Below are 23,845 nucleotides of genomic sequence, written 5' to 3' on the forward strand. Positions count from 1 at the left end.
TGGAGCGGCAACCTGCACGTCACTGGTATGTACCTACTCCATTGGATGTGATCTGGAAACCATGATCTGGGCCCTGGCAGGGTTGAGCTTCAACGGTCTCCCCACCTGCCACCCAGCTTTTCATGACTACGCGCCCAATCTACCCCATACACTGTTAACCGCTGGCAACGAAATAGCCAACGATCAAACTCGCAATGAATCAGAAGTAATAAAGCTTTTGACTACAATATGTTAGCTCAATTTCCCCTGACGCCGTTTCCCCACTCTACAATTTCAGCAACGGCAGAACCATGCCTCAAATTTCATCTCATTTACTCTCATGCCATCATGCATATTGTTCCTAACATTTTCGGGCAATGGCAATTTCACACAATACCGTTGCTGAGCACTGCAACACAATAATAACAGCGTAAGCAGCTCATCTCAGCTCAGCGCAGCACAATAGAATTTCCACAGCAGCTCCACAGCCGCGCTCTAGCTTGGCCAGCGTGTGCCTGTCTAACCCACAAGCGAGCGTAATTTTAGCAACACCGAACTCCATTCGCGGTGCAGGTGCATGCATCCATTCTTCGAATCATGCTTCTAGGAAGGAAATGTCGGTGTCTAAATGGCAATGTGCCCACCGCCACATATCAGAGTAGTTTAGCTTAAGCTGAGCCTCAAGTGGGTGGACAAGACACTGCCCCATTCAATTCAATCCCTCGGTCGGGGCTAGTCATTAAACCTCAGGCAGCCGTCTTTCCACTCAGTCAAGAGGTCACATGCTCCCAGGCAGTGAGGCAGTGAACTCTCACGTTACTCCAAATCTATCCCTAGCATAGTGTCGCGTGGTCCAATGCTTAATCAACTTTGAAGGAATCAATAGGTGGGTTCATGCGATGAACCTTAAATTTATAATGTCACAGCAAGGGATGTTGAACATATATCTAATTAGCATTTGGTACCTACATGAAAGCACCTAGAACAAGCAGACATATACTGTGACATTAAAAAAGGGTCTAAATGACATAAAGTCGAATGTCTCTCTGCTAACTCTACAAAGTCAGTCCTGTTTTGAATGAAGCCAACTGACCCTTCATCACCACTCAACGACCCTAAAAGTAGCCAGTACTGTGACCACCACCAGACCTACAATACTACCCGAAACGAAGAACAAATCACACAGCATACAGACAATTTCTATAAAGCCATCATTGAACACTAGACGGAGTACACAGTAATCGATTTACATCACCCACAAGCGCAATCATTACCACAACCACCCACCCCGAACCACAGACCCAGCAAACCCAGCAAACCCAGCCAACTTACGGTCTAGAATCCTTCAAAATCCTCCCCCATCCACAGAACCCAATACCCCAAATCCATGGAACTGCAGTAAGGGTCCAACCATAGCTACTCTACCTAGTCTACCTACCAGCACACACAACAATTTGCAGTGCAGTTTGCCCACCCACCAGACATCCGAAAATCTCTCCCCCATAAAGTAAAATCCAAATTGCCAATGGCCTGCCTACGCACAACGTATTCTAGAACCAGATTTATTCCCTTCCATCCCATTTCCTCTTCCGCTCTTTCCGCTCTATTCCGTCGTCCGGATAGGAAACTTTAAACGAGTCATACCAGCACCTTCATATAGTTAATAATAACTATTGTTATAATTATTATGTGGAAATAAATATATATACACCTTGAATAATATTGGATGATAATAACCACCATCATGAACAGTTACATACATACTTATGCTTACAATGAATCCTTATTACTCACTATGCGAAGTATAATTTCTCTCGGCTGGTATCCGATCAATTACTACAATTACTTACCTAACCCCCATTATTCACGGCAACTGGTCTACGAGAATACGAGGCTAAGATAAGAAAGTTCCACTTATCCGAGTAAGTAAAAGTAGTCTAATTTGGTGTGGTAATTGGGTGGGTTGTTCGAGAATAATTTCAGGCACGGGTCGGCTTTTTACAGTTTTGCTATGTGGGCAGTGGGCAGTGGGCACTACCACTGCCTGCAGGGTCTGCTTCACTGGCGGACGGATGACTTCCGTTGGTGAGGAGCCATTGATTCGGGTACGGAGTAGGCAATTAGGAAACCACAAATTCAGCCAGGCAACGCCATAAATTATATTGCTATGCTAATCATGATACTAACTAAATTAACGAGGGGGAAAAAAAATATGCATAATCCGTACATCGTATGTACACCCGCCCCTTTCTCATTCTCATCTGCTCTGCAGGTGCTCTTACGCGGGCCTGCGCGACTTCGCATATATCACGTTCAGCGCGTATACACGAGAACTGCGGGTCAAAAATATTATAGTACATTAGAAGAAATAGAGGGTATCGAGCGGAGTGAGCGCTTTTCAGTGCTCTTGCTCCTTCTTCTCCTCATAGGCCGGGGGCGCGGCAGGAGCATCCGGGTCATCAGCGTCGAGCGCATTGAGCTGGTCTTCCTGGTCGTTGAGGTGGTGGTACACCAGCCAGAAGATGATACCGGCAACGAACGAGGCGCAAGCCAGACCCACGAACATCCACATGATGGCCGGGTCATAGGCAGCAGGGGTCAGTGCCTCGGCCAGAGCGGAACCAAAAGCGTTGGTGAGCAGGTACATGGACTGCACGAAGGACTTCATCGACGGAGGAGCCTTGGTGTAGGCATACTCCAATCCAGACACCGACGCGAAAATCTCAGACAGACCAATGAACACATAGGCAGGCGTCTGAATGGCAATGTGCACGTGGTTGCCGGTGGTGGACCCATCAACCTCCGAAGCAGCACATCCGGGGTGCTCGTAGCAGGGCCCAGCCGAGTAAATGAGATGCTGGACAATGGCCGCGTACATCATCGCCAAGGAGGCAACAACGAAACCCAGGGAGATACGGGTGATCGGACGGAAGCGAATGCGCAAGCGACGCAGCAGGGGGTAGACAAGGGTCTCCAGGACGGGGATGAAGACGATGATGGAGATCGGATCAAAGTTCTGCATCAAGTCGTTCGGGATTCCGTGACCCTCCATCTGACCGGCCTGGGTGACGAAGTTGCTGGAGAATTGGCCGTAAACAACCCAGTAGATCGGGTAGAAACAGAACACACGGCAAGCGACCAACGCACGCTTGAGCTCGTCGATGAAGTGATCATCCCAGGGGAGGTTGGTTCTTGTGCCATTGTTGGCCGCCTGCCAGCTGGGCTTGGGGGCATCCATGTTGCGGTTGACAACCATGATCCACAGAGCCTTGAAGGCGTCGGTGATAATGGAGCCCTGGGGAGGGCGCACAACGTAGTACTTGCGGCCGAAGATGAGCACCATGGTACCGACGGCGAACATGCACAAGCAAAGCAGATAACCAGACCAGAAGCCAATGTACTTCTCCATGTAAGGAGTGGCCAAGAGAGACAGCGATCCCACGTTGATACAGCCGTAGAAGATCATGTAAATGCGCTGAATCGTGAGGGAAGGGTCAATGACAACCCGCTCACCCTTCTTGGTGGTGGACATGGCCATCTTCTTGCGCTTGTACTGGTCGGCAATCAGAGGAGCAACGTTACTCTTGATACCACCCGTTCCCAGACCGATGATCAGGATAGACACAATGAAGCCACCAACACCGGCTCCGTGGTGAAGAGCGGTCGGAATGGACGTGCAAACCAAGATGAGCAGACCGACCAAGTAGATGATACAGAAGACCACGATGGTCTTGTATTTACCGAGGTACTGATCAGCGACGATGGCACCGATGATGGGGGTAACTGGGCAGATGTCAGCCAGCGATCCCACGTATTTATGCAGTAGTAGACGAACCATAACACCAGAACTGGAAGAAAGTGGTGAGACCAGTGGCTCCTTGATGACCCATGCCTAGGGCACCGCGGCCCTCACTTCCGTCCAGGGGACGATCAACGTAGTTCTGGAACATGCCAGACATTCCGTAGTAGGTGAAACGCTCGCACAGCTCGACAACGGCGACCAGCCATGCGGAGATGGGCAGATGCTCCGCAACATGGCGAAGGGTAGCGACTTCCTCAGCATTGGGTTCTTCGCCGTCGGGGGTGGGACCGAGGGCCTTTTCGCTAGCCTCCGTGAATGCCGCCTTTTCGTTCACAATCGATTCGGTGCCGTGGCCCTGTTGTTGCGGCCTGGAATATCCATTAGTATGGGATGAGGGGGAGCGATTTTCGAATGAGCTGTGACGGAATGGTGACTCACGAGGCACCGACACGGGAGATGGACCAGGCCACAGGAAGGGTGAAAATCAAACACAAAAGGGTAGTGGACACTTACTGAGTGATCTCAGCCTCATGATCTCCAGACATCTTTGCGGGACCAGGCAGGAAAATCCCAAAGGCGAGTGGGAGGAGTTGAGCGCAGATTTTCCTCTGGAAAGATGAGAGCACGAGATACTCGCGAGGGAAACGGCGCACACCTTATATCTCCTGGTGGTGGGAGATATAGAGAGGTAGCCGAAGCGGGACCGTTCCTGACCCTGGGACCAATGGCCACCAGGACAGGGCCCGTTTGTGGTCAAGTGAGAATCTGAATCATTATAACCGAGGAAAGAGTCCGGGCGCAACCCAGAGCCCGGAGGCAACAATCGATATGACAATAATTGACAAGCAGCGTTAAGCATCAGCCGAGATGGCGAAGGATGGCGGTGATTGGCCCATCGCCCGCAGAGCCCGACGACATCTTGGGACGCCAAGAAGTCGGAGTTTGCCGGTGAGAGGCCGAATTCCTTCCAGAGTTTCCACTCCCTCGTGGCTTCCCCTCACCATATTTTCCCCTATTTTCTGCGTCTCCTCGTCCCGGTTCGTGTTTAATCGTGGTGATCGACAGAATGCTTCAATCCTCAAAGATCCGTCAATAAGCGAAATCCCTTGCCTTGTATGCAAGCCTTCCCAGATCAATTGGCATGCGGAATGGCCGCCGCAGCAAAATTTCCACCGTTTTGTCTGACGCCAAGCAGGACCAGGACTAAATCGTTCGTGCCGTCGGTAGGACCACCAGATGCGGAACATGTTAGGTAACATAAATCATTAAGCTGCTAACATGCAGATAAGTCTGGCGTGTCTCATTCGTAGTCCGGCGGAGTACGACTCTTCCTCCGTCGATGTTCTCGCAGGGCGCAAAGGGGGCACGCATGGTCGGCTCATTGTGTGCAATTTCCCCCGCTCATGCGACAGACGATCAGCAGCAGATGGTTGCAACGTCGGGCTTCCCCGCGCCGTGGTTGACTCGATGCATGATCTGTATGGAGCGCAAGTAGATTGGGACCCATCAGTCCATTGTCCTTCCCTGATAACCGTAGGATGTAGCGTGTCTTGGCCACAGCTGTGCTTATCTCCCTCAATTCCTGTCGGATGTCCGGTGGAAGAACGTGGCAAGTGAGGCAATTGAGGCAATTGTGCTATTCGATCATGACGGGTGGAAAGGATGGAATCATGACTGTAACCTGGGGGGGTTAGTTCATTAGACATCCATTGAGACGTGCAGTCCAGGATGTAGCTATGAGCATGGTCGCAATGACCTCTGATGCGACTGCTGGTGCTCACGGCGCGACAGTAGAGACAGACTCTCGAGACATTCCTAATTGGGGGTGGAGTTCATAGCCGACCGGCTCAAGCCGCCCAGAATAGTTCAGAGGCGGAGTTGCCTGGACTGATCATCCGGGCTATCGTATGGAGTAGTGGCCATCAGGCAATCTCTGGGGTTGGATTTCTAATGCACTTCCCAGAGTACTTCAACTCTCTGCTGTTAAAAGTAAGTGAACAACATCACTTGTGTCTGGTGAAAGGGGAGGAAAAAAAGCAGGCAGCAGGCAGCAGAGCGCGGAAGGAGCGCGACCCGTTCAGGTTAAGTATCTTAAACCCCTCCGAAGTCCGACTTCGCCCTCCCAACAATCACTGATTCGTCATCCGCTGGCTTTGACCTTTTCCGCCTATATTGACCGATGGACAGCCAACGATATCTCCGAACCTGCTGTGATTGCCCTTGCAGCATCTTCTTATCTGGCCAATACCACGCACTAGACTCCAATGACTCCGATCTCCGTCCGACCTGTTGTCACAATTAAGCTTAGTCTGGATGACGTGCTTATCAATCTCGAAGTTGGAGCCGGCAATTGGATGCATTGCATTCAGGCTGGCGAAGCGAAAGGCGATCTTAATATATGTCAAGATCCGTCACCGACTTGGGTCCAATGACTCGACACTAAGAGCACCTGCAGCAGTGCAGTTCGGCTCCAAGACAATCATTCTCCGCACGCGGCTGGTCGCCTACACGGGCTTGGCTTGAGAAGAAATGGCAGGAGGAATACGCGACCATAGCGATCTTCAATATGCCTTTGACTCATAGTAAAGTGTGAGGGGATCTTCTGTCCAAGAGGTCCTTCGGATCTTACTTGACAGACCTTGGGAGTCATTCCAATTTACAGTCTAGCAACCCCCGATGCCGCAACACCTCAGCCGGGAGCCAAGCCATCTGGATTCGAGGCTCTTCAATCAGAGTGTTTGAGATGCTGTCTACGGCAGCCTATTGGGCATCAAACAACGCTTTATTGCTCTTAAAGTAGGCGATCATTCTTGTCCTGCTCCACAACTCCACACATCGGTGCGAAACACGAGACTGTGAGTCAACACCGTCTTTTCGTTTACTAAGGAACTATAACAGAGTCATGCATACTTGGAAGCATCTCACTGAAGGGAATAGCGTCCAAACGCTAAATATAGCGGGGATATCTCGGTGTTATCCCGTCGCAGGTGGAGAGTACCTTGAGGCTGCAACGGCTGAGCAGGGCGCCGCAGCGCATTCAGCTATACACTTCGTACATCTATCTATTTAGGATAGAGAGAGGCAGAAGAGAAGGCTTATGATAAAAGGGAAGGAGTATCCTAGTAGCAAATAAAGGCCACATGGCTTATTAGCATGGCTTATTAGCCGGGGAGAAGCAGGATGACCCCGGCTCGGACTCGAACCGAAGCCATATCCCAGGTATAATGAATGGGACGACAAAATGGGTATAACTGAAGCTCTGACCAGTGAGCTGCAGGGTTTGACTCCACTTTCCACCCATATTGGCTAGTGCGCTACGGACAGAAGCTACCTTATTGAGGCCGGTCACCGAGCAGCTGAGTCTCAACTTGAGACGCGTACTCAGACATGGCCTCAAAACCGTCATGAACATCGTCCGTAGATGAATGGATGGATAAAAGCATGATGAGAGGGGGAGTCGGAACCACGGCACTACATGGTTACGGATTGGCGTAAGAATAAAAATGTGCCTCTGGCACCGGGAGCGGCGGGAAGCTTCGGACAAACTCCTACGAATGACTCAGGAAAAATCATCCATGGTTCTAGGTAAAGGGTTTGACTGTTTCTTGATTGGCTGGCTGTCTTGTCTACTAGTATGGTTTGTGTTCCGCCTCCGACAACAGTGTGTAAAAAATAAAAACGAAAAAACAAGTGCCCCCACGCGGGATTGAACCGCGGACCTCTTCATGGCAGTATTTGGAATACGAGTGAAGCGCTCTACCACTGAGCTACAAGGGCTGACTTGTTGAAAAATGTCTCTCCACATTAATCTATAGCCTGCGCAGTTTAGTTACAGTACGTACTAGTAACAAAGTTTGACGCTGGTAGGTGGTAGTATGCCCAGATATATATATATATATGGCCTTGCTAGGAGTAGGAGAATAATCAACGCAACGTCACGCAATTATCGGGAAAATATCCTCCGCAGCTAGCAGTATCAGCTACGACAATTCAAAATTATGAGAAATACTAAGTAGAAGTGTAACAGGGTACTCCGTCCGTAATCTTAACATCATAACTAGATGATAGTTGTGAGAGGATGCTATCTCCAAGTAAACGGGGCAATTACTACATCTTTCATCTGCCACTCGCTCGTCCCCAACCAGACATGAAAAAATAAAAATAAATAAATAAATAAATAAATGCAAGCCAAGTAAGCTTCTATTCACTGTCTTTATTTGCGAAAGACATGATTGAACACCATTGCGATGACTTCCCCCACTGACTGTGTAATATTCACCAGCAAGACCTTGCAGCATCTGGCTCGGAGTTGTTACCCCGATGCAGAGTATGCGGATTGAGCAAGTTCAACTTTGTTTGCGTCCGGGATATCCAATTCTACTCAGACTGCCCATGAAGTCAATGTCGGGATGAAGTTCCTGACTACAATATTGTGCCTTGCCATGTAATTATGGAAGAAGACTGACAGTAATTATGTATGCATTGGCTAATAACCCTTCGAGCCAACAAGCAAGAAAACCTCTCAGTGCATGGAACCGACCGTTCTTTCCCGTTCCTGCCTAGATGCGCCCCAGGTATTCTGGGAAAACAAAAAAAAGGACACCTCGCCGTGCAACGTTTTCTTCTTTTGTTAGCGTAGGCAATGTATCACTGTTCTTTCGAGGTTGTCTTGCTCTGGATGAAATCGCCAGCACGATAGTTCTAAGCTGTACCATCCTGTTCTGATTCTGGATAGACTACCTTGATATGCAATTGACAAATGAACGGCCTTTGCTGTGTAGGCAGGTTTTTCTCTGGTGCGCCAAAATACAACTATCGTTGATACCAGTTCTCTGCTTTTCCCACGCAGGCTGCTATATCTTGCCATCCCCCCGAAGACGTGAGCAAGCGAGCAGTGAGGGATTCGGCGATTGCTTTCAACTCGTTGTTCTGCTTATTGGAATACTTCACGGAGTCCGCGCAGACCAATCTAGCCCAAGGCCCTCCGAGGACGACCGGCATTTCACAAGTCTACCGGCACAGAGGCGCAAACCAAAGCGAGATTGGCAAACCATCTCCGGAAGACTGACATATTTCTTCAGGAGACGTAATCAAGCCAGTCAAGATTCGTTACCAAGATCGCGCACCGGGTGATCTTCGTCGGCAGTGAGCAATTGGTGAGCCTCGTCTCTCAGATTATCCATACTCGTATATTCGCCCCGCCAGCACTTCTGGATTATTCTCCCAAAGAGAACATGATCAACATTTGGGAATGAGTCTGGCTCGGGCCAACACAATCCAGGGTTTCCGGGGCTGAAGAAATAGTACTTATGGACGCGCCAGGATGCAATAGAATAGAGAACCCAACCAAGGTGAAGTATCTCAATCTGGACATTTAAGTCGTTTTCATTTGCTGAAGTCATATCAGTATCATGTGGTAATAAAATAGATTGTCCAAAGTCAGAAAGCTTAAGCTGTCCATCCACCACTAAGATATTGCGAAGAGCGATATCATCCACAAATACCTTGCAAGAGTGGACATGTGTAAAAGTGTTGATAATACTCCAGATCCAGCTCGTTTTCAGGGAGTTATCATGCTCTGGATGGGTCTCTAGATAAGTTTCAAGATTTTCTTGTGCAAGGGCTAGTTCAATCCCATATTGAGATGTCGGGAAGCAAGAAATAATCCCTTTGTGACTGCCCAGGCGCTGGAAGACTTGCATCTCATTATCCAGAGTTTGCTGGTTTATTTGGTTCATGTATTCCACATCCTCGCGGTTTTGGAGGTACCCAGGTTGATATCGCTTTGCTTTCTTCACAGCACGGTCTTCCCCAAGCTTAAGAATGAACCCAGTCATGCCATTACCAATCACTGGGAGACCGAGATAAGGGTCACGGGAAAATGGAGAAGGTAAAGTATTGCTAGATCGTCCAGGAATATGCGTGCATTCTATTTTGCCAGTTCGAGGTTGGGGATTGTGATTCTGACCCTCTGCTCGAAGACTTTGCACATGGGGAGACAGCCCAGCTTCCATTTCGTCTATTTGACAGTGATTGGGGGTATTAATCTGTAACGGTGCAATATTCTGGAAGAATAACTTAGTAGGGGAATACAAAGAGAATGCAGCCGAACTTACCTTTGACTCGTCTGACTCCGTAGCTACAGGATGCCAAATAACATCATAGAGCCACGTACGGATTACTGAAAGTATCATGAGTATTACTGGAAAGTGCGGAAAGCGAACATGGAGAAAGAAAGTGGAGAAGTGTACGATGAGCTGGTAGGAGAAACGGCGGGCCTTTCGAAGGGATGGAGTAAACATAGCAATTGCGGGCCGGTCTCTAACCTAGTTGGGCAATGGGTTCGTTACTAAGTAGTCTCATCACTCTATTGCCCTCTACTACCCCTTCTACCTCTCGATTCGCCCCATAGATGTGTAATTGAATAACATTTATCACTATAGACTGTTGTACTCGACTCTGGGGTCAAGAGGTAGCGTAAAAAGTCATTAATCATCGCTTGATTTCCCACTCTGGCAACAACTTCCCATAACACATGCATTCTAAAACTCCAGTAAGTGCACCATACATCCGTCACATCTCATGTCTTGCGTATGCTTCATATACTAAATCTCCAACAAAGCGCACACTTTTCCCCGAAAAGGCTTTCATAAGTATTTCACCCATCCAGTTCCTCTCGTAACGCACTAGATCTTATACTTCAAGACCTTGCCTGTCTTCGCTAATCTAGCCGCACAAAGGAGACAGAATCCGATGAGCATCGAGCACGCCGCGAAGAGCTGCGCATACACATAGCGGCCATTGTCCCTCGTGATCAGAACACCAGCGATAGGCGGACCTGTCAATACGGCGAAACTGACAATAGTCTACATCAAGTTAGTCACCAGATTCACCCATTCATACAACTGGTCAAAGGGAGGGAAACTCACGAAAATCATCCCCATCCTGACACCCGCCTTCTGCAAATCAGTCGTCAAGCTACTCAACGTAGCCGGAAACATTCCCTGCAAACCATTTCCCACAATACCATAAACAACTGTCCATGCATAAAGCCCCGAGATAGACGTAACGCCAATCATGGCAAAAGCGCAAATAATCGAGAACAGGGTAACCACAAGAAGAATATTCATCGGCCCGGTATACCGATCAGCCAGGTACGCAGGGAGCGGACGACCTATAATACCCAGACCATTCAGGATAAGAGTAAAGGTGAGCGACTCCTCCTGAGAGATGTTGATAATCGCAACGCCAAACGAGCTCAGGTAATAAAAGGCGAAATAAACACCCCAGAAGGTCAAGAAGATGCCGACCGCAAACAAGGTGTATGATGGTTCCTTGAAAGCAGCGAGCTCTATGAGAGGACCTGTCTTCCGAGGGGGCACTCTCGGTCTTGCTAGGATGTTGCAGATGATCAGACAAGCTAGAGTGAAGAAGCCGAAGACTCGCATCGTCCACCCGTAGCCGATCTGTGGGATCAGGTGCTGGAACATGACGGTGAAGATTAGACCTCCTGTGGCGCTGCCGCAGGCGCAGATGCCGACGGCGAGCATTTTGCGCTTTGCGAAGTAGGTGGATGTTACTGAGAGGGCTGGACAGAATAGACATCCGTTGCCGATGCCGCAGCAGATTCCTTGCGCGAGGAATATTTGGTAGTATTCGGTAGATATGGAGGCCATGAACATGCCGAGGACGCTGAGGATGGTTCCGACCACTGTAGTAATTAGCATAAATCTTCAATAGCGGGGATGTCATAGTTTGAAGGTTATAAGCCTGAGACGCATCTGCGGAGAAGAAGGAATACTCACCAAAAACCGGCCGAAAGTAACCCGCATCAGTGAACCTCCCCGTAAAAGTACCAATAAAGAAGACAATAAAGACCTGAACGCTTCCAATCCACGAAACGTCCGAATCCGAGCGATTTAGAAAGTCGACGTAATACGTCTGAAAGATACCAAACGAATTCATATAGCCCCTGCCCCTATTTCAGCATACTTTTCACGATACAGCCAGCACAAAGTGTAACCACGCTCCCGGAGGAACCAATTGAGCTTTCACACGTGCGAAAGCAGCGCATTGGCACCTACCAGGTATTCATAATAATTAAGTGTCCCACTAAGACTTGTGTCCATGCGAGAGCTCCGCCATCTGGGGGAGGACCGGGATCTTTCCAGCTTGCGACGCTTTGTGATTTTGAAAGTATTCCCCATTTCTTCTCTTTGATGGTTTCATTATTGATTGTCTTTTCGTCGAACTCGGTTATAGCTTCTGGGTAGGCTTCGACACTGCTATTGTCGGTCATGTTGGTGGTGTTGGTGAGTGGTACGGGTGGGTTGGTTATTAGAATAGTATGGGTATGATAGTCGCAATTGAATCGCAAATTGATTGATTATTTGGTAGAAAAATAATTAGACAAATCTACGATGTAATGGATTAGCACGAATGGTTTAAGAACGTAAACCAACATACCTATTATGTCGCATATATTGCATCTATGAAAAGAATTGACCATCACAATTGCATAGTTATAGAAGAACAAAGACATGCAGACAAGAGAGTGATTTCCAGTCATAAAAGATAGAAAAAAACAAAATGACTCAATAATAGTGGTCTTAATGCGGCGTGGCGAGGAATATTTCCTCGTAGTCCGGTTTCGGACTAGTCCATGTTACAGGGCGCGGAGATGAAAGAATTTCCTGAAGAAGCAAGTCAGCAGAGACGCTTGGATCCGAAGCAAATTGACGGTGAAGTGCCTAGACTTGGCTACCCTAACTTCCCTAAGATCGACTAAGATATAGTCTCCAGACACTAAGATAAGTCTAGACACGTCACCGTAATCGGGGTGGGGCATGTATTTGCCCTTCCCCGATGTTACTCTACCATCCCACTCCGTACACTAAGACTGCGGACAAAGTACTTCAGATAGCATCTTGCCACGATAAGCACTAACCTGTCGATCGACAGTAACAGGGAATCAAAAGGTACAGAAAAGGGCTTAATTGAGGGGTAATGTGAACAGGGATCAGGTACCAGGTCCAAGCTCAACTGATAAGGGTATTGTGCTCTAATAAAATGGGCAAATGCCCTGGTATACCTCCGTAGAAAGGACACCTCTTCTTGTCTCTTGTGAACATAGCACTTCCATACTCTCTGATTATTTTGACTACTAGCAATGGCCTCACCACAAACCATTTACCTCGCCGTCAGTCAGGCACACACCCTCGCCAGCACCCCGGAGACTGTCCAGGCATTGTCACAGCAATGTCGGCAAGCAGCCAAGCAGACCCCATCACCCGACCTGATTCTCTTTCCGGAAGCTTACATTGGGGGCTATCCTCGTGGGGCGACCTTTGGAGCCAAGGTGGGATCTCGAGACGATGAAGGCAGAGAACAATACCTGAACTACTTCAAGGATGCGGTGGATCTGGGCGATACGCCTGAAGGAGCGGGGGAGAAGTGGGTGAGAAGGGAATTGGAGGGGCAGGACGGGAGTGGAAGTGGAGTCCGAAGGGGCGATGGAGTCCGCGAGGAGCTGGAACTAGTGGCTCGCGAGACGGGTATCTTCATCGTTACTGGATTGGTTGAGAGGGCTGGAGGGACTCTTTATTGCGCAGTAGTTTATGTCTGTCCCAAGTTGGGAGGTGAGTATCCGCATGTACTTTTGATGTGGAGTGTGGAAGCTGACATGATGTTATTATCTACACAGTGATTGGCAAGCGGAGAAAGGTCATGCCGGTAAGTATCCCTCTTTGTATTGATATGGTATTAGGCTGACCAGAACTAGACAGGAAGTGAGCGTCTGGTTTGGGGCCAGGGACAGCCCTCTTCGCTCCGTGCGGTGACAACCACCATCAAAGGCGTGAAACTCACCCTAGCAGCTGCTATCTGCTGGGAAAACTACATGCCGCTGTTGAGGCACTCCCTCTACAGCCAGAATGTCAACCTCTATCTAGCCCCCACAGCCGATCAGCGTGACGCATGGGCCCCGCTCATGAGAACCATTGCCTGCGAGGGTAGATGTTTCGTCCTGAGTGCCAACCAATGCCACAGGAAGAAGGACCAACCTGCTTGGGTTTATGGGGAAAAGTCCGAGAGTGAGGAGTTTGCCACCAGAGGGGGTTCTTGCATTGTAGCTCCGAGTGGTGATATGTTGAAAGGACCGCTCTGGGAGGAAGTAGATGGCATGATGATGGTGGGGGTGGATTTCGATGATTGTCTGAGATACAGATTGGACTCGGATGCTGCTGGAAGTTATTCGAGGTATGGAGTATCCTACTAGTACTTCGTGGTTTTATGCTAATTTGGTTGAACAGAAACGACTCTTTCAAGTTGATTGTGAATGGACTTGATATCAGTCCTCCTCTTTAGAGGGCAAGTATGATACTTAGCTTACTTGAACAATACACGTCTGTGATACTCTGTATTTGCACCCAAAAGACACATTTGGATAGCATGTAATCTAATGTAGAAGATCCAGACTCTACATTCCACAAAGCACAGTTTCTATCTAATCCTGGTGGCTGTTCTATATCCGTGTTCCTCGTAACAAACATCCAGAATTAGTCTCAACCTCATACTGCATAATACCGATTACCCTTCTATCCCCTGCACCATCAATCTATACCTCCCAAGTCTATATACCCAACCCACTCAACACTATACAACGGTATACGAAACCCGACTAACCCCCTTCGACCTCGAAATCTTCTTCACCTCAATCCTCCCAACCAAGCTACAATCCGTAACATGTGTCCCTCCGCAAGGATAACTTCCCAACCCCTCCATCTCCACAACCCTCCCCAACGTCTCCCCTTCGGGCAACGCAAACCCCTCCGCAACAAAGCACTTCTCCATCAACTCCTCCATCGACCACCAATGAATCCTAACCGGACTCGCCGATTTCACAAACTCATCCGTCTTCGCCTGAATAAGCTCCTTATGCTTCCCCTCCAACGTGCCCTCAAACGAAACCGACGCCGACCCCGGATAATGCGACGCCTTTGACTCCTTCACCGGGGGAAGCACACCCTCGCGACACAGCGCATGGATCGCCAAACTCATGACATGTCCAGCAGTATGAAGCCGAGAGTGCAGGTTCCGCTTCTCAGCGTCCACATGCTGCTGGACTTCCTCTCCGGAATCGAACTGCGTAGTCCCGACCGGGACGAAGCGGCCCAAGTGCAGGATCTGATTGCCCTGGGCTGGTTGGCGGACGGATTTCACTTCGAAGATGGAGGCTGCTTTGGGCGCTACCTCCGTGGTCATGGTTCCGGTGTCTGAGGGTTGGCCGCCGCCTTGGACGTGGAAGATTGTGGAGTCTGTCACCACAGCATGCTCGATTTCCGGGGAGTCCTTGACTAGGCCTTGGTCGGCCTCTGGGAGGTTGGAGACTGGGATGATGGACAGGATCTTGGCCCCGTGCAGGAGCAGCTGTCCGTCTTGCTGGTAGACGAGTTTTGTGGATTCGGACATCTATTAGTTTGTTAGGTTGGGGCCCCGGATTATGCTGACTAGGAGGTTTAGACGTACTGTGATTGGGCTGGATCTGCCGATGCGATGTTGGGTGCAGTAGAGTCTTTGGGAGGGCACACGCTGGGATAAAGATAGTCAGAAACGTAGCTGACGGTGCATTTGTGTATAAATAATAACCAAAAATTATGGTAGATTTAGAAGGTAGGTGGAGTAGTAGTGGGTGCTGAGCAGGGTATATGTACCTGATAGACGGGGGTGGTCCGAGCTTCTGGCTAATGTAACAACCAGTCCTTGTCACTGTCAGGGCGTGTCCGCGCTAATGTATGTAAGATTTGTAACAGATCATTATCGGATTGGTCACACTTTCATTGTAACCATAAAGAGGCAAATAGCGAATTACATTTCTTTTCTGAAAGCTATAGCGTAAAGTTTCAATTACTTTAAAGAAAAAATCCTAAACTAAACAACAACCCTTTTCTATACTGGTCATACTCTAATGATACTAAATTCGCGATAGCAATTCCTGCCCCTGTTCCCATTGGTCCCGATCCCTGATATACCGCGGATTTTTCGCCACAATGGAGCAAGGCAAGAAACGCGAATGGTCAATGTCGTAAGTTATGCTCCCACTGACACCATCCAAAGCGGCAACAATAGCGGCCTCGCACATGGTATGACACCGATGACCCCAGCGACCGGCAATCGCTTCCCGGATCCATTTCTGCTCCAGCTGCTGCTTCAGCTCCAGGGTATCAGTCTCCAGCGTAGCAAGCTCGAGGTGCCGAAGCGCATCCATAATGATCGCAGCGGCCGGTGCCTCGCGAATCTCCAATGCCTTGTCGTCGGTCGAAAGAAACTCAAGCCCGACGAATCGGCCATGACCGAACTTGCCTACCTCCTTGTTCAGGAGTGCAATGGCGTCGATAAGGGGGAGCTCATCGCCGTTGATGGAGGAGAGGTTACCGTTCTCAAAGCTCAGGGTGAGCTTCTCGGGGGTGTAGTCACCGCTGCGCCGCGTCCATTCGTAGGCTTCTTCGGGGATGTTGAAACCCTCTGGGTCGCCTAGCGGACCGTCTTCGAATTCTCGACACCATAGGTTCTCGTCTCCGCTTAGCTTGCGCTTAGCCATGATGGACAGGCCGGCTGCGGATAACTCTGAGGCTTTCTTCTCGCGCGAGGTCACGGAGTGGACGTAAGGGCTTCCGAATTTGCCAGAGAAGCCATAGAGACGAATGCAGTTGTTCAGTCGGGGAAGACTGTTCTGCGAGAGGTTTGCAGTGTGGAGAAGCAAGCCTGCATTCACGGAATTGGCGTAGTCTGTGATCAGACGAGCGATGACCGGACGGGTGATGGAGCTACTGATGGGAAACATGCGCATGTATGATGCGTGAGCGCGAATGGCTGGCATGACTCCATCTTTGACGAACAGCTCGCGACCATCGAGACACTTGAACGATGCTCCGAAGTGAGCAGCGTGTTTGGTCAGTCCTGCCTCGTCCACAGGAGCTCCAACATCTACCGCAACAGCATGGATATTGGTGTAGCCGAGCTGCTGGAGCTTGAGGAGCAGGTAGGTGCTGTCCAGGCCACCGCTGAACATGGTGACGACGGGAGCATCCTTCTTGTCGAAGTCTGCAAGGTGACCAAAGCTTTCAATGGGCCGCCTTTCTTGTTGGGAACGGACCAGCGCGGCCTGGGCCGTGACGGCATCACTGGCACCTCCGTGACCGTTGGATTGTACAGTCATTGTGTTGAGGTAGGCGATGAAAGAAACAAGAGGTAAAGGGAAAAAAGAATGAAGAATGGCTTGACGTTGTTGTTGAGGTTGCAATGTCTAACAATAAATGGAGGTTTATATCACTACCATGATGGGTAATTATACTATCGCGGGACGTACTTTTCTCATACAGCCATCACTCTTACACTTCACATTTAGTCACTCTAGCCAATTCCCTTTTCTCTATTAGCTGCATCAGAATACGAGTCCCCTCATCTCAGCAAGCCCAGATCTTCGGCGATGGCAATCTGCAGCAAGCATCTAGGCTTCATCTTCATCTGCAGGCGCTGTAGCCTCTCACTAGCAGATGTAACCCATAATACGGACATTGCCGTCTCCAGGTGAATACCGTTTCGTGCTATACAACCGTGCTAAATCTGGGGGCCGTTTCACTGCAGAGAAGTGGAGCAGGAAATCTAGCCCGTTACTAGCTGATCTCCAGTCATATTAATATGAGGTATATACAGTGCACCGACATCGGGTTCATCTCGGCACTTACAGGATCGATTTACGTGTTCGGCTTTTTAGCTGCTAAAAAGCCCCGATAGGAATTATCAGGTGATGCATGTGATGTGGGGAAAGAAATGCAGGGGGTGAATAGCTTATACATAGCCTCATCAATGGGGTCAATATGTTATGTCTTTCATGAAGAGTAAGCCCTAAACTGCTTCGGGTGATATTGGTTGTGGCGATAGTTGTGGGGTAGGACGGCTACAAGCGCGGACTACTATTGCCGAGAGGTATCTAGATTGAGTCTGAAGAATCATGATACTATTACCTGCTTTCCTCGTGTGATACACTTATTGTCAACTAATTATGCATGCCTTTAGAGACGTCGGCTCTATCCGCCTATCATTGCCTTGAATTTCTAAGCTAGAGGCATGCCGGGCAAAAGCACCAACTACATGGCCCTTCTAGTGCCTACTAAGTAGAATCCTCAGCGCTTTGACCACGGATCTCCGAATCCTTCAAGCCTCTCCCTTTGTAATATCAAAAGGTAATCTCATTTGCCTCCTGATATCTACCGAACAAGCTCAGATCATTGCCTGAAAAGGAAGGCGTTACAGATTTGCCATTAGCAGATCAACAGATCCCGCTAACAATCCTTCATACTCGACAAAAGTACTGTACAGTAGTTATGCTTAGCTGTTTAGTAGTGCTTACGCATAGTAGTGGCTGTATCCGTGTAATACAAGCAAGTAACCAATCAGTCAGTTGATTGATTAATCCTTTTTATAGCTAACTAACATGCGTTTCATACCTTCTCTCGCTCGAGAAGACAACTTCCTGTTCGAGCAAACATCCCGAGCAACTCGTCGTCTCATAGTTGCCATCGCTCAGCCGTGGACCAGATCCTGAAGATGTTTTCGCGATCTAGAACAGCTAGCAAGGTAGTATCAACAGTTTAGCGAACACGAGGATGGAATCGTCTATCCTTCTACGGGTTACATCGGGATGAATCACGCCATTGCAGAGCCGTCTCTGAGATTCTGGCCCCTTAGCCATGTTGGAAGTAGGAAAGAGACTTGAGAGTCTGTATACATCGGACAATGATGCTGTATACTTGCCGTGGCCGCCACGAGAGGGCCAACCCCAGGCACATATAAGAAGCTCGAAAGCTGCAAGTTCTCTGGCATCAAAGTAACAAACCAACTCATCTTTCTCTAACCGGAGACACTTTCTTCAAGCGTTCTTTCCCCCTCAAAAGTTCAACATGGCCATCACCGAGCCCATTCTCGTTGCGGAGTCTCTCCCAACCATCGAGCTCGACCTTCTCCGAGCAGACAATGAAACGGAGAACAAGAGACTCCTCAGCGTCTGCCAGAACTATGGCTTCTTCTACCTCAACATGACCAGCGATCCCGAGCTCTGCCAGCTCTGGGAAGACATGCTGTCCATCATGAAGGAGTACTTCGAGCAGCCCCTCGATATCAAGATGCAGGATGCCCGCAACGACGACAACTTCGGGTAAGTTACACCCAACCCATCCTGCATTCACACGACCGCTGACCATCCCAGCTACGAGCCCATGGGCACCGAAGAAGGCCCCAAGCCCAAGACCCGAGACGGCTACGAATCCCTCAAGGTATGATACTCCCCCTTTCTACATCCACCCCATCTATACTAACATCCACAGTTCTCCCGCCGCGAATACCTCAAGAACTCAACCGACCTCACCACCAGCATCCGCACCAAATCCACCCCCTTCTTCAACTTCATCAACCAAGCCCACACCATCACCCTCCTCATCCTCTCGCGCCTCTCCACTCAACTAGGTCTCACCGGCTCCTCCCGCTTCGAAACCTACCACGCCGACCCCGGCCCGTCCACCTCAACCCTCGGTATCCTACGCTACCCCAAGCATGAGTCCGGAATCAGCGAACCCACCAGCGTCGGCCACAACCAGCACACAGACGTCGGCACGCTGACCTTCCTGCTCGCGGCGCAATGGGGTCTGCAGTACTGTTCTCCCCAAACGAAGCGCTGGGAATTTATCGAGCCTCGTGCTGGCCACGCTATCATCAACGTCGGCGATAGTCTTCGCTTCCCGTCTGGTGGGGAGCTGGCGAGTGTGGTACATCGTGTTGTGCCGTTGAAGGAGACGCAGGAGGAGGACCGTTACAGTATTGCGTACTTTTTGAGGCCGAATGATGATGTTACTTTCAGGGATGCTACGGGCAAGATGTGGTCGGCGAAGGAGTGGCATGATTTTAAGTTTGATGTGTTTAAGAGTCCAAGTACATTGGATGCTAAGGGAAGGTTCTTGACGGGGATGATGCTCGAGGAGGAGAGGGGAAGGTGGGTTGGTGTTGCTGGTGAGGGAGGTGTGGCGGTTGCTGTTTGATCGGAGTTCATTCTTTGATTTTGAGATTAGTTCTTTGATTTATACAAAATGGTGGACGGGTATGCTAGGATGTATGTTGTGAGGCTGCTAAAGTATTGACTACATGCAAACTCTGGATTACAATTTCTCGCTGTATAATTACATGAACCCCGAAGAGTAGCCGATTTAGCACTGAGATGTTGCACTCTTTAGACGGCAATGTTCATTACGTCTTCTAAATGCTAAATCAATCTCATAGACAAGATATATGGGTTCTATCTAGGCGTTATTGTTTCGTACCATGGTGTTAGTCCAGGACTGAAAATTACTATATACTATTCTTACAACAGCTTGGCAGTTTTGCGACTATGCAGCCAGAGGTTCTGTTATCACCGCCTTGTAGAAATAAACTACCTGCGATATTTCTATGCTCAGCGCACCAATTGCTGCTAGAAGTGAGAAAGGAACAAGATCCTCCGAGGTCCAAGATTCAACTCAAATTAGATCAGAAAATTGGTATATGAAAGATGGAAAGCAATTAAGGCCACGAAGATAGAGGAGTACAAATGGGAGAGGAACAAGATATGAATGGCTGGTAGAAGGTTTTTGCCGCAGGTGACGTTAGGGCAAACCGAACTGAATTGACAGTGGCGTTCTTTTCATTCCAGGCAGTGAATTTAGAGGAAGCAACCATGGCCGGTATTAAACCCACTGCGCTGATTAAATCGATATATCGCGTCTACTTAGAGCACACGGAGGGGCATATCGCAACCGATGACCAAGTCCAAAGTTAAACAGGCAACGGGAGCCGGGAAATTCTAGAGAGGTATAATGCAGACCGTAGGCGCCAAAGCTGCCAGTAATGCGCTAGCCACCACCCCATGCACTATGGTCAAGCGCAGCGCCTGAACTTTCACATTGATAGATTGTTTCCAGGGAAAGGATCTTGTGGGTTTTAGCGTTTGGTTTTGGTGTGGGCTGCTTTATATTTATTTATTTCTTTCTTTTTCTTTTCTCGCTCGTTCTCGTAACACAAGGCCTTGGTATCATCGCTAATATGCGGTTATGCACTTATCCCTGTCGTTCGGGCCAAGTTGGGCACTGATGCATCCAATATGGATTCCCCCACTTAAAACTCGACGCATGGCATTTACGGAGAACTCATATCATTCTTTACCCTCTTCCAACTGCGATCGGTTTACCTAGCTAGAGCAAAATAAGTTATTGTCTGAACCACAGTCAGAGTTCATTAATCAAACATTCCCCCCTTTCCCTCTCCATTGAAAGGTTTCCCCGATATCCGAAGGTTTACTTATCATGGTTCAGCTGCCAACCACCGTCCTACCTTTCAGTAGTATTGCAAAGGAAGGGGAGGAGGATGAAGATGAGGAGATATGCTCACTTTGCAATTGCCTGGAAGACATGACATTCACGCGTGAGACACCGTCAGGACGCTATGGTGGCTATAGTTTCCGAACTTGCAGAATGAAAAAGTCGAGAGTTCAGGCAGCCTACTTCCACAAAGGTTGCCATCAGTGCCCCAGTATATCTCAGGATCTACTCTGCGTTGTATGCAAACACATGAGACTCAGGCACCTAATACAGTGTATACTATTAGCCGACTCTCTCACTGAAGAAGAAGTGCTGAATCGCCCTAAACAATATCAATATCCATGCAGTCTGGATACTATTTCCCTGGAATTAGGTTGCGCCAGAGACTTAGAAGAACGCTCTATCTACTGCGACACCTGCCGCTTTTTTTCAGGGACAGCCAAAGAGGTGATGGAACAAGATAAATTAGCATCTGATTTAATGTGCCGCATACGAGTTACAAGGAGTGAGTTTACAAATGGAGGCGTCAAGAGCAGCATCAGTATCCAGTTGTTTCTGGAACGCCCACGAAAAAAATTGAAGGATGATGCGCTATCGTCTCATCGGGAACACAATAAGCTGTTGGTGGGTGCGTAATCTCATGAATAACACGGGGCTTTCACTAGTTAATTACAGGCCAGTGAGTGATGACTAACCAAATACAGGGGACAAGGCCTTTATCGGTACAATAGGGCCTACCCATGGCCATCGCCTGGTTTCTACTCCTATACCCCAACAAGCGGTCGACTGGCAGAAGGTCTCCAAGTGGGTGAGAGACTGCCACTCTGAAAAGCACACGGGTTCTTGCCAGACGAAGCCTGATGTCTCACGAATAAGTGGGCTTCGGGTCATTGACACCAGAAAGAGGTGCATTACAATTGCCCCTGGGGCGTGTCAATATGCAGCTTTGAGTTATGTGTGGGGGGCCGTGAGCAGCCTCTTGCAGGCAACGATGGCAAACATAGATCACCTGTCTGAGGAAGGCTCTCTGAACAGCGATCGTCTACCTCAAACTATTGATGATGCCATTGTTGCTTGCAGGAAATTGGGGATAGATTATCTTTGGGTTGATTGTCTTTGCATATTGCAGGATGAACACCCTGACCAGAAAGCCTACTGGCTCGATTCTATGGGAGTAATCTACGCAAAGTCATTTGTAACAATCGTTGCTCTAGCCGGAGAGAATGCCGACCACGGCCTTCCTGGAGTAAACAAAGCCAGTCGAGTGACATGCTGGTCTGGAAAAGTACAGGGAATATATCTGACTGCCACACCCCCAAGCTACTCTTATTGTTTACAAAATTCGAAATGGGCTACCAGGGGCTGGACGTTTCAAGAGGCAGCACTCTCAACACGGCGGCTTTTGTTTTCCGACACCAGAGTTTTCTATGAATGTTACCACACCGAGCATGTCCAAGCTGATTTTTATGGTAAGAGGTATGATGTAAAAATTGCACCGATTCCTCTATTCTGTTACTCAAGGATGGTAGAGGATTTCACAAACAGGGATCTTACCTGTGAGAGTGATGTGCTTCGCGCATTCGCAGGCGTTCTCCACACAAATTGGGGACAAGAGTGTTATTATGGACTACCCCTGAGAATCTTCAGAGATGCAATTCTCTGGACGGCAGTGAACAAAATTCATCCCAGAAGGCATGCAGCACCCGGTGATGTGTTTCCCACCTGGTCGTGGTCTTCAATTAAAGGACCCATCGAGATGCGTGAGGCAATCCGGACATCCCTAGCAATCTGGGCAGTTCCCTCTAGGTCGAGTCATCAACCAGATCTCCAATTCATCACATATAGTGTATGGAACGCAGGTAAACTCGAGGAATTAAAGAAGCCGAAGTTCGAGAAAGAGGTTGACGAAAAGGTGAAAGTATTATATCTAAATGAAAAGGAACAAAGACTTGCTGCGATATTGGCCTGGAAGTGCGGATGTTTCTCGGGATCATTGCCGAGTATACTCAACACTAGAGCCACATTGAAGAATTATGAACGAATTCTCGGCAAATAGAGATCACATGCACAGCTTTGTGAAGAGGCTCATGGAATGTTAGGGAATGATATGCGTGAGCAAGATATGAACGCGCGGTTTCCTTCATATATGCGTCAAGCATGTTCTTCCGGGTCCATCTTGGTCTATACGCAATCACTGAATCTCAACCAACTCAGACTGGGTAAGAAGAGTCAAAGGTATTACGAGGAGGAAGTATTCGTCATTGAAGCTGGCGATTTCGTGGCCGAAGTAATCACTGGCTCACTCAACATGGAACGAATCAACCTTGTTCAACAAAAAGACCCCAACTCTCAGTTTACCTTACTCGCTCTCTCTGTCACGCACAATGATGGTGATATGTCTAGTATGTGTATGCCTGCGATACCACGAGAGTATGTTTGGTGGGATTGTTCTGCGAGACGAAAAATGCTTGATAATATTGACGGACCCTCGAGTATTGATGATATTTACCGGCCCCTGAGAATTGAACTCATGCTCGTGGAGACGGAAAATGGCGTTAGTCGGCGTGTTGGGTTGGCATGGGCCTATCTAAAGAGTTGGATAGACCAGGGCCCTCAGTTCCGTACATTTCACCTTGTGTAGAATGAGAAGAATTGAATCCAG

The 23,845-nt window shown here is 48.8% G+C and overlaps 8 protein-coding genes and 1 non-coding gene across 9 annotated transcripts; 4 read left to right on the forward strand and 5 right to left on the reverse strand.

The window, feature by feature from the left end:
* Positions 1–2,256: 2,256 nt before the first annotated feature.
* On the reverse strand, positions 2,257–4,487 carry BO85DRAFT_148941 (peptide MFS transporter). The gene is made up of 3 exons (XM_025654134.1): positions 4,295–4,487; positions 3,815–4,149; positions 2,257–3,762 (listed from the first exon to the last, which is right to left on the reverse strand). The coding sequence occupies exons 1-3, from the start codon at positions 4,324–4,326 to the stop codon at positions 2,378–2,380; spliced, it is 1,752 nt and encodes a 583-aa protein (XP_025511905.1). The 5' UTR covers positions 4,327–4,487; the 3' UTR covers positions 2,257–2,377.
* On the forward strand, positions 4,488–5,006 carry BO85DRAFT_148940 (uncharacterized protein). Its single transcript, XM_025654133.1, has one exon. The coding sequence runs from the start codon at positions 4,649–4,651 to the stop codon at positions 4,964–4,966; it is 318 nt and encodes a 105-aa protein (XP_025511906.1). The 5' UTR covers positions 4,488–4,648; the 3' UTR covers positions 4,967–5,006.
* A 2,466-nt stretch (positions 5,007–7,472) lies between these two features.
* Positions 7,473–7,558, reverse strand: BO85DRAFT_t236. The gene has a single exon. It is a non-coding gene; the product is annotated as a tRNA-Thr (tRNA).
* Positions 7,559–8,458: 900 nt separating this feature from the next.
* BO85DRAFT_471631 (uncharacterized protein) lies at positions 8,459–9,975 on the reverse strand (the record flags this gene model as incomplete). The annotated part of the gene is made up of 2 exons (XM_025662486.1): positions 8,459–9,846; positions 9,898–9,975. 2 exons carry the CDS (start codon positions 9,973–9,975, stop codon positions 8,881–8,883), a joined length of 1,044 nt encoding a protein of 347 aa, XP_025511907.1. The 3' UTR covers positions 8,459–8,880.
* Positions 9,976–10,190: 215 nt separating this feature from the next.
* BO85DRAFT_149018 (MFS monocarboxylate transporter) lies at positions 10,191–12,288 on the reverse strand. Its single transcript, XM_025654135.1, has 5 exons — positions 12,248–12,288; positions 11,866–12,196; positions 11,587–11,753; positions 10,711–11,492; positions 10,191–10,647 (listed from the first exon to the last, which is right to left on the reverse strand). Exons 2-5 carry the CDS (start codon positions 12,078–12,080, stop codon positions 10,468–10,470), a joined length of 1,344 nt encoding a protein of 447 aa, XP_025511908.1. The 5' UTR covers positions 12,081–12,196; positions 12,248–12,288; the 3' UTR covers positions 10,191–10,467.
* Positions 12,289–12,531: 243 nt separating this feature from the next.
* On the forward strand, positions 12,532–14,578 carry BO85DRAFT_452833 (hydrolase). Its single transcript, XM_025660913.1, has 4 exons — positions 12,532–13,419; positions 13,485–13,513; positions 13,563–14,038; positions 14,092–14,578. Exons 1-4 carry the CDS (start codon positions 12,951–12,953, stop codon positions 14,144–14,146), a joined length of 1,029 nt encoding a protein of 342 aa, XP_025511909.1. The 5' UTR covers positions 12,532–12,950; the 3' UTR covers positions 14,147–14,578.
* On the reverse strand, positions 13,997–17,073 carry BO85DRAFT_428683 (putative alanine--tRNA ligase). Its single transcript, XM_025658212.1, has 4 exons — positions 15,885–17,073; positions 15,308–15,370; positions 14,090–15,250; positions 13,997–14,036 (listed from the first exon to the last, which is right to left on the reverse strand). The coding sequence occupies exons 1-3, from the start codon at positions 16,995–16,997 to the stop codon at positions 14,435–14,437; spliced, it is 1,992 nt and encodes a 663-aa protein (XP_025511910.1). The 5' UTR covers positions 16,998–17,073; the 3' UTR covers positions 13,997–14,036; positions 14,090–14,434.
* A 1,382-nt stretch (positions 17,074–18,455) lies between these two features.
* Positions 18,456–19,993, forward strand: BO85DRAFT_428687 (Clavaminate synthase-like protein). The gene is made up of 3 exons (XM_025658213.1): positions 18,456–18,995; positions 19,047–19,113; positions 19,165–19,993. Exons 1-3 carry the CDS (start codon positions 18,742–18,744, stop codon positions 19,870–19,872), a joined length of 1,029 nt encoding a protein of 342 aa, XP_025511911.1. The 5' UTR covers positions 18,456–18,741; the 3' UTR covers positions 19,873–19,993.
* A 1,022-nt stretch (positions 19,994–21,015) lies between these two features.
* On the forward strand, positions 21,016–23,824 carry BO85DRAFT_471635 (HET domain-containing protein; the record flags this gene model as incomplete). The annotated part of the gene is made up of 5 exons (XM_025662487.1): positions 21,016–21,630; positions 21,694–21,811; positions 21,888–22,429; positions 22,562–23,154; positions 23,242–23,824. Exons 1-5 carry the CDS (start codon positions 21,169–21,171, stop codon positions 23,822–23,824), a joined length of 2,298 nt encoding a protein of 765 aa, XP_025511912.1. The 5' UTR covers positions 21,016–21,168.
* Positions 23,825–23,845: the final 21 nt, after the last annotated feature.

Source organism: Aspergillus piperis (assembly GCF_003184755.1).
Source record: "Aspergillus piperis CBS 112811 unplaced genomic scaffold BO85scaffold_21, whole genome shotgun sequence".
NCBI lineage: Eukaryota > Fungi > Ascomycota > Eurotiomycetes > Eurotiales > Aspergillaceae > Aspergillus > Aspergillus piperis.

Bases quoted from the DNA above. Each gene is read 5' to 3' on its own strand.
- BO85DRAFT_428683 (XM_025658212.1), bottom strand. From the start codon at position 16,997: ATGACTGTACAATCCAACGGTCACGGAGGTGCCAGTGATGCCGTCACG. The intron at 15,371-15,884 runs GTCAGTGGGAGC...TCTTTATCCCAG, and splicing joins TTGTTGCCGCTTTGGATGGT to CGTGTGCCCTCCCAAAGACT. The intron at 15,251-15,307 runs GTACGTCTAAAC...ACAAACTAATAG, and splicing joins GCAGATCCAGCCCAATCACA to ATGTCCGAATCCACAAAACT.
- BO85DRAFT_428687 (XM_025658213.1), top strand. From the start codon at position 18,742: ATGGCCATCACCGAGCCCATTCTCGTTGCGGAGTCTCTCCCAACCATC. The intron at 18,996-19,046 runs GTAAGTTACACC...TGACCATCCCAG, and splicing joins CGCAACGACGACAACTTCGG to CTACGAGCCCATGGGCACCG. The intron at 19,114-19,164 runs GTATGATACTCC...TAACATCCACAG, and splicing joins ACGGCTACGAATCCCTCAAG to TTCTCCCGCCGCGAATACCT.
- BO85DRAFT_452833 (XM_025660913.1), top strand. From the start codon at position 12,951: ATGGCCTCACCACAAACCATTTACCTCGCCGTCAGTCAGGCACACACC. The intron at 13,420-13,484 runs GTGAGTATCCGC...TTATCTACACAG, and splicing joins TGTCTGTCCCAAGTTGGGAG to TGATTGGCAAGCGGAGAAAG. The intron at 14,039-14,091 runs GTATGGAGTATC...TTGGTTGAACAG, and splicing joins GCTGCTGGAAGTTATTCGAG to AAACGACTCTTTCAAGTTGA.
- BO85DRAFT_149018 (XM_025654135.1), bottom strand. From the start codon at position 12,080: ATGACCGACAATAGCAGTGTCGAAGCCTACCCAGAAGCTATAACCGAG. The intron at 11,493-11,586 runs GTGAGTATTCCT...TAATTACTACAG, and splicing joins TTACTTTCGGCCGGTTTTTG to TGGTCGGAACCATCCTCAGC. The intron at 10,648-10,710 runs GTGAGTTTCCCT...AACTTGATGTAG, and splicing joins TCAGGATGGGGATGATTTTC to ACTATTGTCAGTTTCGCCGT.
- BO85DRAFT_148940 (XM_025654133.1), top strand. From the start codon at position 4,649: ATGGCGAAGGATGGCGGTGATTGGCCCATCGCCCGCAGAGCCCGACGA.
- BO85DRAFT_148941 (XM_025654134.1), bottom strand. From the start codon at position 4,326: ATGTCTGGAGATCATGAGGCTGAGATCACTCA. The intron at 4,150-4,294 runs GTAAGTGTCCAC...TGGATATTCCAG, and splicing joins CATGAGGCTGAGATCACTCA to GCCGCAACAACAGGGCCACG. The intron at 3,763-3,814 runs GTTCGTCTACTA...ACATCTGCCCAG, and splicing joins CTTCCAGTTCTGGTGTTATG to TTACCCCCATCATCGGTGCC.